The 12955-nt window shown below is 46.4% G+C and overlaps 1 protein-coding gene across 5 annotated transcripts in view; it reads left to right on the forward strand.

Annotated features, from left to right (window-relative positions):
• ABCA4 (ATP binding cassette subfamily A member 4) overlaps nt 1-12955 on the forward strand; it is a 131993-nt gene that overhangs the window by 104058 nt on the left and 14980 nt on the right. For all 5 annotated transcript variants that reach the window (XR_009608209.3, XM_060626647.3, XM_060626649.3 and 2 more), the window contains 7 exons: nt 2735-2850; nt 3869-4016; nt 7012-7135; nt 7497-7626; nt 10036-10156; nt 10614-10676; nt 11743-11849. Coding sequence is in view for 4 of the 5 variants with exons in the window: in XM_060626647.3 (XP_060482630.3) it covers nt 2735-2850; nt 3869-4016; nt 7012-7135; nt 7497-7626; nt 10036-10156; nt 10614-10676; nt 11743-11849 (809 nt within the window). In the remaining variant the exon portion in view is untranslated. The remainder of the gene's footprint in view (nt 1-2734; nt 2851-3868; nt 4017-7011; nt 7136-7496; nt 7627-10035; nt 10157-10613; nt 10677-11742; nt 11850-12955) is intronic.

Here is a 12955-nt window from a genome sequence, read left to right on the forward strand (position 1 = left end):
GAGAACATCACGTGTAGCCACCCACACTGGCCCTGTGCTTTAAACATGAAAGGAGCTAGGCTTGCCTGCATTGAAAAGCTATTCAAGTCCTGGTCTTTGCATTCTACTTTTTTTTAAAGACAAGGATTATAAAATTTATACTTCAGGCTAACCCATGTGTTTGCCTATCTATAGAGATCTCTGAGCCAAAGGAGAAATTTGTGGCTGGAAGGGTAGAGTGGGTATCTCGATGGGAGGTGATATTAGCAAAGTAGACATTTGGCAGGCCAATGAAGAGTTAGAAGATGGTGAATATGATGCTGTCATGCTTCTGAGGCTCTAAAATTTTAAGACTGGCCTGGAATCTGAACTTTAGGATCTACAGTGTTGGAGCTTAGCACCCTCACTAACCAGTGGCAAAAAGATAACATATGCCTGAGGGTCATTGTTGAATGAATGAGTGAATGAATGAATGAATGAATGAATAAGCACTTATTGTTTATATCATTCACTCAGCACAGATAGGATATTTTAGGTTATTTTTTTAATGTTTATTTTTGAGAGAGAGAGCACATGTGCAAGTGCAAGTGGGGGAGGGACAGAGCAAGCTCTGTCTGAAGCAAGCTCCAGGCTCTGAGCTGTCAGCACAGAGCCCGACACGCGGGGCTGGAATCCATGAATCGTGAGATCATGACCTGAGCTGAAGTTTGACACTTAACCGACTGAGCCACCCAGGCACCCCTAAGTTATTTTTTATATGTCATCTGTTTTTCTTTCAATTTTGAAACAATCACAAAATTGTTATAAAAATAGTTCAACACTTTTTTTCTAAGCCATTTGAGGGTAACTTCCCAACAGGATGCTTTTCACACACACACACACACACACACACACACACACACACACACACACACCTCGTACCTCCAGTGCCTACCTCCTATAAATGAGGACACACCCAATACAGTCACAACATAACTGTCAACATCAGGACACTAGCACTGGTGGGTCACCTCCATCTTGTCCTCAGACCCCACTCAAATTTCATTAATTGCCCCAATAATGTCTTTTCTAGAAAAGAGTCTAGCTCTGAGTCACTGCATTTTGTTGTCCTCTCTCTTCAGTCTCCTTCAATTTGGAATGGTTCCTCAGTCTTTTCTTGACACACACAACCTTGACCTTTTAAAGATCATAGGCCAGTTATTTTGTAAAATGTTCTTTGAGTTTGACCCAAGTTTTCTCATGATTAGATTCAGGTTATCGTGAATGGTGGTATCATTCATTCAGTGGTATCATGAATGTACTCTGTTCTTCTCACTGCATCTGATCAGGTAGCTTCTGATTTCAGTTTGTTCTATTACTGATGATGGTCACTTTGGTCACAAGGTGTCTGCTGAGTTCCTCCATTTTATAATTGATAAGAGTTGGGGGAGAGGTACTTCGAAGCTATGTAAATATCCTATTTGTTATCAGACTTTCCATTTATTTATGTATAGCCATGTGGACTAATGGTTCCTGTGTTAATTACAGCCTGATACCATTCTTATTTATTTTGATGCTCAGATTATCCCGTTTGGCCAGTGGGAGCCCCTTCAAGCCAACTTTTGTTTTCTCTCGACTTGTGTCTTCATCTTGCTTGAGCACCTCCATGCTCCCTGGCATAGTGAGATGTTCCAGGCTCATCGTGCACGTCCCTCAGCCCTATCCTGGAATCAGCCATCTCCTTGTGGAACGCTGGTTCCTTCCTATGGAAAATAATCCTCAGAAACCAAGATCTCAGGGCTATATATTTTCTCTGCCACTGAGGTATCAGTGGCTTCAGGCCTTCTCAATGGAGAGAGATGTATGTATATACATAGATATACACGCATTTACATCTGTATTTCTCTGTCTACACACCAAACAATATGAGCTCACTAAAACCTCCATTTCCAATCCCAACACCATGGGTTCTCTGTGTTTCCATATTTGTGACTCTTCCTCAAGAGTGAGGAACTGGTTTCTGTTACCCCTGACTCATTTACCTGCCTGCACAATATACCTGTATGGACCAAGTCTCCCATCTCTGCCACCATCTTCTCCCTCATGTGGACATCCCCCTCTAGTTGCTCCAGCTGCCCCCTGTGTGGAGGTCCTCCTCATTCTGCTCTGGCTCTGATAGCCCCAACCAGATCGACCCCTATAAGGACATGCTCCAATACCCCACACCAGCCGGCCCTCTGTGGGATGCTCTCCTCACTCTTCTCAGGTTCTCATCCTGCTTGGGACTGCTGTGACACCTCCTGTAACCCCATTGTGGGTGCCCACCTCTCCCTGTCCATCCTGATGGCTTTAGGACTGAATTGTGTAGGAAGGGAAGAAAAGGGATCAAGTGGTAAAATGGTATCATCTATTTGAAATTCATGAGGCCAAGACCTAAATATTTTAAGTTTTTTCTGAATCCAGAGACATGCTTAGAAAGTAGAATCAACAGGACTTTGTGACCAATTAGAAAGAGGAAATGAAAGATTAGGTGGAATTTGATAATTCATTCTTTCAAAAGATATAGGCTGAAACTTTCCTGCACTGGGACGTGGAAGTGGGGAGGAAAAGGAGGACAAAGGATGACTTATCATATGTTTGCTAACTAAGAACTGTTCAGACAGAATCAGAATCCCAGACCATAATAAGTCCTGGAGGAGTCTGCCCCAAGCCTCATTTTATAGAACTGAAAATAGAGGTCTCTAGAGGTTAAGTGCCTTGTTCTCCTCTCTTCAAGATGAATTATACTGTGAGCACTGCTTTGGTGGTGGGCATCTTTATTGGGTTTCAGAAGAAAGCCTACACTTCTCCGGAAAATCTTCCTGCCCTTGTTGCACTGCTCATGCTGTACGGGTGAGTTGTTTGGCATTAGCTAATGCTGCCCAAAGGAAAGCCAGGGGAGGGGGATGCTCTTCTGACAAAAAAACAGAGTTTCTGGCAGCCACGTTAGCTTCCAATACCCAATAGGGTGTGTGACTACCGACAAGGAATTTGTCTGTCTTCTGTTTCTGACTCCACACATGGAGGTGTTCCTGGGGCTCAAATTAATCTTCTTCCACACAAACTGTGGCCTGACCAGAGTCTGGGGATCTGTCATTCTCCCATGCCTCACCCAGCTCTGATTCTGATTCATCTGTGGCCAGCCTGTCCATCTCAGTGTTTCCAGCTGTACTGGCCAAGAGTTATTTGCACACAGAAGACTGCAGCTGAAAGGCTGTTCCTGAGTCAGGGCCAGAGGATGACACAAGGATTAAATCCCATAGAATCATACAGCAAAGCATGCAACTTTATATCCAGGCCTACCTCTTACTGTATAACACTGTCCTGTAACCACGGACAAGTAATCTGGGCCTCAGTTTCCTCATCTATGAAATGGAGATAGTGATACCTGATCCTTCCTACGTGGGTCAGTAAAGTCCTGCCAGAGCAATGGTCTCTATTCCTCTCTCTTAGAAATAGAGAATTCAGGAACCAGCCTGACCGTGACATACCAACTCAAGTGAATTTTAATGATGAGCCTATTGGGATCTTAGCTCAGGTTTGGTGATCCAGACTAGAGTGGGAAGCATTGCAGGTTAGAAACTGCCCCCTCTGCTTTGTAAAAGGCTTTGTAGTTTATAGGTACATTCACAGCCACCATCTCACTTGCTCCTCACCAAACCCCCATAGGTGGTCAGGGGAGGCATTATTATCTACCTTCAAAGATAAGGAACAAAGACCAAGGGATGGAGTAGCTTTCTGGTCTTCCTGGGACTCCCACCAGTTCAAACACGTCACCTCGTGTGAAGGGAATGTATTATATTTAGTGGTGGTACAGGAAATGGAATAGAGACTGGAGTTCTGTCCCACTGAGTTATGTCATTTCACACAGATGGGCAGTCATTCCCATGATGTACCCAGCATCCTTCCTGTTTGATATCCCCAGCACAGCCTATGTGGCCTTGTCTTGTGCTAATCTGTTCATCGGCATCAACAGCAGTGCCATCACCTTCATCTTAGAATTGTTTGAGAATAACCAGGTAAGCATAACTTTCATGGCTTTCTTTGATTACTAAAATACTAGAGAGTATTTGATGGTCAGGTAGAGCCATGGGCAAGTACTGTGGCTGGAAAATCTTAGTGCATACATGAATGTTGCTTCCTCCTCTCCTCCCTCTCTCTTGCTCCCTCCCTCCATGCCTACCTCTGTGCCTGCCTCCCTCTTTCCTTTCATTTCCTTTCCTTTCCGTTCCTTTCCTTCCTTCCTTCCTTCCTTCCTTCCTTCCTTCCTTCCTTCCTTCCTTTCTTCCTTCCTTTAAGCTCATTTAACTCTTTTAAGTTTATTTGTGTGCTCTGAGTGTCATGGTTTTCTGAGCTCATTCTGCAAGCTATAAATGACTTTTTGTGATCCTAAACTTTTAGATTTTCTTATTCTTTTAGGGTTTCCTTGGTGACTTTTGGTGTTCGGTTTTCTACACACACACACACACACACACACACACACACACACACGTAATACATTCATGTGATTTCAAAATGTAAAAGGAGCAAAAAGTCACATAGGAAGTCTCCTTCCTACCCCTGTTTCCCAGTCACTTAGGAGGCAAACTTGCATTTCAGTTTCTTGGTGTTCTGGCAACAAATAAGCAAATGTATATGTTTTCTTTCTCCCACTTTCTTATACAAATTGTAACAGAATAACATTTACTACATGAAACTTAATCCTGAAGATAGGGTTAGGAATTTATGGTGCTGATGATTCATTTTTATGAGCTATAAATTACAGTTGACCTGTCCACATTCCCCAGACTTCTCCTTGCCCAGAAAGAGCTGGCCAGACTAATCCCTAAAACAATGGCAGTGGCTCCAGGGCTGTTTCTGCTTGCACTCCCACTCCCAGCCTGGTGTGTCCGAGCCTTGCCTGTGGCTGGCCTGGAGCACTCTCAAGCACCAGTAGGCTCACCACATGCCTGTGTCCCCAGTGGCCTCTCTAGCCTGTCCCTCCCCTAGTAGGTCTTCGTAGTTCAGAGTGTAAGCACCAGCCAGCACATCTGCACTGCTGTTCTGTGGCCCCTGTCCCCACTCCTACCCCTAGGCCCTGCTGGGAGGACCTATGGCAAATCTGCACTAACCCCCCCTTCCCCCTCATCCCATGGCCTCCTGAGTGATGCTTTCCCAGACCTTGTCAGACTTTTTGCAGCCACTAAGCAAGAAATAAAACCCCAAATTTCCCATGACTGGTAAAAAAAAAAATGTAACATGTCACGGTCAGACCCCAGAAGGGAGAGGGATGAGAACACAGACCCTGCCAATGGCAGAGTCTTCTGGCAGACTGAAAATCCTCCTCTCCAGAATTGTTTGTCATGGGCTCACAGCCCACTAAGTCTTAAAAAAAATTGTGTTACTTCAGAATAATTAAAGAGTAAGCTCAAAGCAACTCAAAACATTCTCCCCCGAGGGTTACACTCATTTAGCCAACATTTACTGATCATACTCCTTTCCCCTGCATAAAGCCTGGTTGCTTTCATGTAAGTTATCAGATAGACAGATGCTACAGAAATTCCCAGTATCCCTCAGCAGGCTCTCAGGTCCCAGTAGCTGCTGTCTCTACTGAGTCAAGAGGTATCGACCAGGTGAACACCATGTAATGGATGTGCTGATGGAAACAAGTATGACCCGCTTATCCTGCCCTGCAGGAACTCCTGTTACAGTCAAGAAATGACCTGTGCACCAAGCTAGGAACCAATGTGAACCACCGTACACGTCATCCCATAACACAGTGTGTGGTAGAACAGCAAAGGAACGAGACAGATAAAACACTACAGATCAGAGTGGGCCAAAAGAACGGGGCTACAGGGATCAGGAGAATCTGGGTAGAGGAAACACAATTGAGCCTGGCCTGGAATAAGCAGAATTTTATTAGCCCATGTCACAAACAATGAAGTACCTATTTTGAGCTAATCATTGATTAAGGTATTTAGAAAGTACACCAAAATAATTAGGACCTGGTTGTTCTCCGGGAACCACTGACTAGTGAGGACAGTAGGCAAGTAAAAAATAATTAGCCCTGGCTGGCAATGTTATAAGTACTAGAAGAGAGAAGTAGGTATGTTACACGGGAATCTGGAAATGCTTATGAGAGAAGGGGTTATTCAAGCTGGCTTTCTAAAGAAGAGCAGGAATCTGCCAAGAACAGAAGGGGAGAGAGCATTCTTTCCTGACAGCAATGATTAATAGAAGCTGGGGGTGCAAAGGCCTGGGGGCAAAAAAGCATCATGCTGGGAGCAGGGGAGGGGGGATACGGGGAGGAGAGTGAGAGAGAGGAGGTCATATGAGCAAAGGTGTGGAGACCAGGAGGAAGCCAGTTGTGCAGTAGGGATGGGCCAGAGAAGTGGGCAGCCTCAGCCTCGTCAGTCTCGCCCCCTCAGTGTCCCCTCTCCCATCTTGGGGGAGGCTCTGCCCAACACCGCTAGGCTAAAGTAGCAAGCACAGTCTGACCATCTGAAAACAAGTCCCCCCAACTCAACACAGACACCAGAAAGTCCCTGGCCCTCTTTTCTACTGGCAGCAGCCAGACACCTCGCTGTCCTGTGGGAGCTGAGAAGCAGAGCTGGAAGATGTGCAGGGCCCCTCTCTCCTTTGGCACAAGCTAGGCTAGGAGCAGATGAAAGAGCCTCAGAACGCAGTGACAGCTCACAGCTGTACCAAAGGAGAGAGAGCCTGGACCGAAGTCCCAGCAGCTGCTGTACCTCCTGGAAACAAATGCCCTGGAGGGCTCACATGTAATTTCAAAGTGAGTCTGCAACGACAGCTCCCCAGGCAGGCTACCTGGCTAGCAGCACCTCCTGTGAGTATTCTAAAACCTCTGTTTCTGTGTGACAGATCCCTCCTGTGGCCAGGCTGGCTGCTAGGCCCCCTGTCTCTTCAGGCCTTCCCCTGCTTCCACCTTATGAGGGCATCCAGGCCCCTCTCTGCTCAGGAAGGGCAGGTGGGCTTGGTCCCCACGGCTAACTGTCCTGCTTTTCTATGTTTCAGACGCTACTCAGATTCAACGCCATGCTGAGGATGCTGCTCATTATCTTTCCCCACTTCTGCCTGGGCCGGGGCCTCATTGATTTGGCACTGAGCCAGGCCGTGACCGATGTCTACGCCCGGTTTGGTGGGTGGCATTCCAGACCTGTGGAACATGGCCCCAGATCCTCTGTGTGTGGGAGGGCTGCCTCCGGAGTTTCTATGCCAGACCCGCAGCCTGGACTGGGGCGGGAGGGGGACACCTGGTTGTTCTGGTAGTGTCCTACTCTCCAGGAGGGATCAGGTGCCTCTGTTTCTGTGGCTGAGGAGCCACAGGAGGGGTCAAGACTAGCTTCCTACTCTTCCCTACTCTGACTCAAGAGGCTGAGATGAGACGTGGGTTCAGCTCTCACTGCTTTGCCTGAGGCTTGGTCTAACTGGGCCAAATGTTGTGACTAGGTCTTTAGGGGCAGCTAGGGCAGCTGAATGGACTTAATTCCTGTCCCCAGGTGAGGAGCACTCTTCAAATCCATTCCAGTGGAACCTGATTGGGAAGAACCTGGTTGCCATGGCAGTAGAAGGGGTGGTGTACTTCCTCCTGACTCTCCTCATCCAGCACCACTTCTTTCTCATCCAATGGTACGTTCAGGCTGCTGCCCTAAGGGTATCAAGGGCAGCTCCTTGCTTCTGTCCAGGGACTTGGCTTCATATCCATGTGGTCGTGTCTCCTCACCAGCCCCACTCCATGATGGTTTTTACACTCTTAAAGCCTGGCTTGTTCTGAATAACACAAGGAGAGACACATTAAAATAGGCACATTGGAGTTTGTGAAGAATCTAAACTCTAAAGTATTTAAAATACAGGGTTTTTGAGGTTTATTTATTTTTGAGAGAGAGAGAGAGCATGAGCAAGGGAGGGGCAGAGAGAGAGAGGGACAGAGGATCCAAGTTGGGCTCCACACTGATAGCAGCAAGCCCAATATGGGGCTCGAGCTCACGAACTGCAAGATTATGACCTGAGCTGAAGTCACACGCTCTACTGACTGAGCCACCAGGTGCCCCTAAATTACAATTTTTAATTTCAGTCACTAATATTTAATCCCTCTCATTTAATTAACAGATACTCATTTCAATTTGAATGATAGCATTGCAAATGATAACGTTTAAGGGAGATCCAAAGTACTGGGAAACAGATTTATGCATTCATAAGAAAATAGACAAAGTGGGGCCCTTTGCTAATTAGAGATTTGAGAGTAGAGAGAAGTAGTAAGATGGGGGTGACATCCAAGGTGACTGCAGCCAGGAGCAGTGTAGGGGAAGCGATTGTGCCCTTCTGGGTGGGGGTGGAGGTGGGGCTGACTGCCTGCTGTGACCCAGCCCAGCTGTGCCATTCTTCCCTGGCCACTTGACCCAGGCCTGGCCTCGTTCTGACATGGGCACTCAGATTTCCAGAAGGCAGTCCTCTGCAATCCAGGCTGACAGACCTTTATTAGGGCTCAGCACAGGGTCCTAAACTGCAAATCACGGTGTTTCGTTTCTTATCATCCTTTCAGGCAGTGTCTGGTCACATGTAAATAAAGATTCAGAGGACTCATATTAGGTTTTGATCCACCAGGAATCAAGTTATTAGAAATGAATCTACCTCCCTACTCACAGGGTTGTGAGGATTGAATGAGATAATAGGTGTCAACACACTTGGAATAAAATGACATGACCAGGAAGTGGTGCTGGTTATGAGGGACAGTGGTCCATAGACCCTCAGCCCTCACAGGCCCCCTTCCGTACCTCTGGCCACATCTTGAAGAGACCTTGGGGTAGGAGGGAGGAGGCAGACTTGTTTACCAAAACAGCCTCATTAGCTTCAAACTCTGTGTCAAACAATTGAGCAAGTCTTCCACATTAGGCCTGAAACAGCACCAGAGAAGCATTCCACAATCTCTGGCTTTAGGAAGCCCACACCCATGCCTATGCTGAGAGGCAACCAGGCAAAGAGAAGAAGGGAAGGACAGAAGAAAGGGTGCTTTTGGTAGAGAACATGCTAACGTGTGGAGAGTTCAGGATAGCTGTGAAGGGGGAGGAAGAAGGGGCTGAGAGAAGAGCCTGGAGAGGTAGGCAGAGCCAAGTCCTAAAATGCTCTCTCACCTCGATGAGGACTTCAAGTTTAAGTCTGAAGGCAGCAGGGAGCTATTGGGGTATTTTGATCAGGCAGGTGAGTGATCTTCCAGGTCTAGAAGGAGAGACCAGACAGGAGGCCATTTGGGCACCAAGGCAAGGCAAGAGTCATTGGTGGCCTGGATAGGAGTTCAGGGCATTGGGAGATGGAGAAAAATAGGTTGATTGGATAAATGGTAAGCAAGGCAAGATTTAGACATGAATTAGATGTGGCCAGTGAGGGAGGAAAGAAAGTTTATAGGCCAGGGTGGTCAGGGAGGGTTTCATAGAAGAAGCTGTGTCTTTAAGGATGGGGAAGATTCTGTTTGGCAGGGCAGGAGGAAGAGAGCATTGAGGCCCTGGAAATGCCTGCAGAAGCTGGGAATTGGGAAAGACCAGCATAGGCTGGGGAGCAAGGGTTGATCAAAAGGTTGGTGGAGGAGTTAGTTCTAAAGATAAGTGGGAGCTGGGTGACATTCACTGAGTGCTTACTGTAGATGAAGTGTTTTAATAATGATAACAGCTACCAGGTTTTGGGTTCTGACTCTTTGCCAGAGGCTGTGCCAAGTTCATCTTCTCCACGGTCTATGAGGTGGACACTGTTATCCCCTCCCTACCATATCGTCGAAGGAGGTGACGTTTAGAGAGGTTTAGTGACATGCCCAAGGTCACACATGGGTAGGCCAGAACTGGGAACAAGGCTGACTCTGGACTCGAGGACTTGCCTTCTCTGCCTAATGTCTAACTCTTCTGTTTGGAGTCCTTTTGAGAATCAAGCATTAGGGGATATAAGGCAAGGCTGGAGCTGAAGTGAGGGAACGGGAAGAAAGTAATAGGAAAAGGAGAGTGCCAGGGACGCGGTATACCAACTCAGTCCTGTCCCCTTTCCCTCCTGTAGGGTTGCCGAGCCTGCTAAGGAGCCCATTATAGATGAAGATGATGATGTGGCTGAAGAAAGACAAAGAATTATTAGTGGGGGAAATAAAACTGATATCTTAAGGCTAAATGAACTGACCAAGGTAAGGGAATAGGTGGAGGTGAGTTAGTTTTGAGGTGCCAGTTGGATCCAGAAATGGCACAACAACATAATTACAACATTGTAATTTGCCTTTGGTATCATCAGCAATATGCCCGTACAGGCAATTCATTTTCCTAATTTACGCGAGGTTGTCAGAACTGTGTTTTAACTTGTCTTCCAAGAACACCTAATTCCAGAGCATTCTCCCTAGTATTCATCTTGGGCACAGGCACAGGGCCTCGGTGAGAGCCCCTACAACCGAGCCTCACTAAGCCTTCTCCGTTCCTTCTCTGCACGGCAGGTCGGCTTTGAGGTTTCCCAGTGCTCACGACACTTCTCTGAACACCTGTGCCAACGTATAACCTCCTCATGTTGGTAGTTCTCACCTAAACCATCCTTAACCCCTTGCTCTCTCTAACCTCTCTCAGTTCTCAGTCCAGTTTCTCTGCATCTTGCAGATTTATTCAGGCTCCTCCAGCCCAGCAGTGGACAGGCTGTGTGTCGGAGTCCGGCCTGGAGAGGTGGGTACCCTGCGGACTCCTGTGCACACCTCTTCTCCCTTCTAAAGCAGAGCTATCCCAAAGAAATAAAATGCAGCCACAGAGGTCACTTGAAATTTTTTAGCAGCCACATGAAAAAAAATTAAAAGAAAAAAAAGAAAACAGGTGAAATTAATCTTGATCATTGATTTTACCCAGTGTATTCAAAATATTGTCACATCAACATGTAATGTATATAAAACATTATTGATTCAATATTTTATGTTTGTTTTTTGTTTTGTTTTACGTTTTCAAAATCCAGGGTGTGTTTTACACATACAGCACATGTCAATTCAGACTAGATGCATTTCAAGTGCTCAGTAGTCACTGTAAGGGAGGAAATCCTCTTTCCTCTACTCTTCTGGGTTCTCTGGGTAGACCACTGTAAATTTGACTGATGAAAGACATTAGGAAGAGAAAAACAAACAGACATTTATTAGCACATGTGTGGCACCTACACAAGGGACCCATCAGAGGTGAATGACACATGGGGTGGTTAGAACTTGGGCTTGCATTGCATCTTAGCAAAGGAATGATACGTTTTCAGAGAAGTGACAAGACAAAGGGGAAAGAGCCTGGAGTCAGTAGGGGTGGCAAATTATAGGAAGGCAAATGTGGAGGAAAGTAATGGCAGATAAAGTCTAGTTAGCAAAGTTTGCTATGTAGATTCCTCTGGTGCTGTCTCCAGGCCAAGGTTTCAAAGTTGTTTCTGGCAGTTAACTTTTGTTCTTCCTGGTACAGAGGAGAAGAAGAGACACCTTATAAATTTAAGTCCTGCTTTTAGGCAAACGGGAGGACAGAGAGCTTTTCTCGTGTCTGCTGCTACTTAATTGCTTTCAGCTTAAAATCATCCTTATGCCAAAGTGGCATATGTTGGGGTGGCAAATCCTGCTAGCCCGCACCACACATGGCCAGTGGCCTCTGTAATGGCAGCACAGGTCTAGAATGTCTCCCACCTGCCCACACACCTGCCCTAGGGCCTGACATTCCACATTCCTTAGGCTTCTTAGACTCTAGGATGAGGCCAGTTCTGTGTGTCTTCCCTCAGTGCTTTGGTCTTCTGGGAGTGAATGGAGCTGGCAAAACAACCACGTTCAAGATGCTTACTGGGGATACCACAGTGACTTCAGGCGATGCCACTATAGCAGGCAAGAGGTGAGTGTCTTGCTTATCCTGTCTCAGGGTGCCTGTCACAGGTCCTCGGCCATGTTCTCATCCCAGCATAGGGAGAGTGAGCATCAGATTCTGTACTGAGGGTGACTCTGAGAGCATGGAAGAGCTGTGTGGATGAGTAGACCTCCAAGAGAGCATGGTCCACAAGTATAAGACATAGACTCTCTGGGAAACTGAAATTAATTGTGATTGTTAAGACATGCTCCTCTTAGCATGGATTCTTGGAAACTTCTGGGAAGCACCAAGTCAGTGGTTCTTACTCTTTCTGGGGTCGTGGATTCCTTTGAGTATCTGATGAACACTTGCGCAGTCTTCCTAAAAAATATACCATTGTTGGGGCACCTGGCTGGTTCAGTTGGTGGAGCATGTGACTCTTGATCTTGGGGTTGTAGGTTTGAGCCCCACATTGGGTATGGAGATTACTTTTTTAAAATCTTTTTTTTTAAAACCATATATATATATTAAAAACATACTTTATATGTGTGTGTGTGTGCGCGTGCACATACATACATATACCATTATCCCCCATTACCTCCTTCCATACATTTTTTGCAAAGAGTTTAAGGGAATTTACTGTGCCCTGAATCACATTTATGTTCCCTGAGTCCCTGGTTAAGAACCCCTGTGGTGAAGCATCCTTTCTCTGGATCAAGTTTCTAAATGGGGGCTGGTTTAAGAGCCTTCAGGGGCCTTAGTCTGAATTGGCTATTTCTGTGCTGATCCTTGGCTTTGCCAGGCCAAGGAGCTTTATAAAGGGAAAACTGGCATGTGTCCTTGGATTCTGGAGGGTGCCTGCTGTTCTCTGTAATAAGGTATGAGTAAACACACTGGTCCTCTGTGGCACAGGATCAAGAACATGAACCTATGCTGTTTGCCATTTTCCAGGCTGCTCCTTAAACAGCAGAGCTCACGGGCATTAGATGTGCCTTGAGGAACCCTCTGCCCTGGTTTATAAGAGGAGTTAGGCAGTGCTGACTTCACTCAGCAACTGCCTGACTAAGGCCTCCTTCTGTCTCCTGGAAGCCATCCTCAGCAACATGGCTGAATGTCCACTGAACATGGCTCAAACAGGATGAATTTGGTTCCCC

This window comes from Panthera onca, chromosome C1 (genome assembly GCF_046562875.1).
Source record: "Panthera onca isolate mPanOnc1 chromosome C1, mPanOnc1 haplotype 2, whole genome shotgun sequence".
NCBI lineage: Eukaryota > Metazoa > Chordata > Mammalia > Carnivora > Felidae > Panthera > Panthera onca.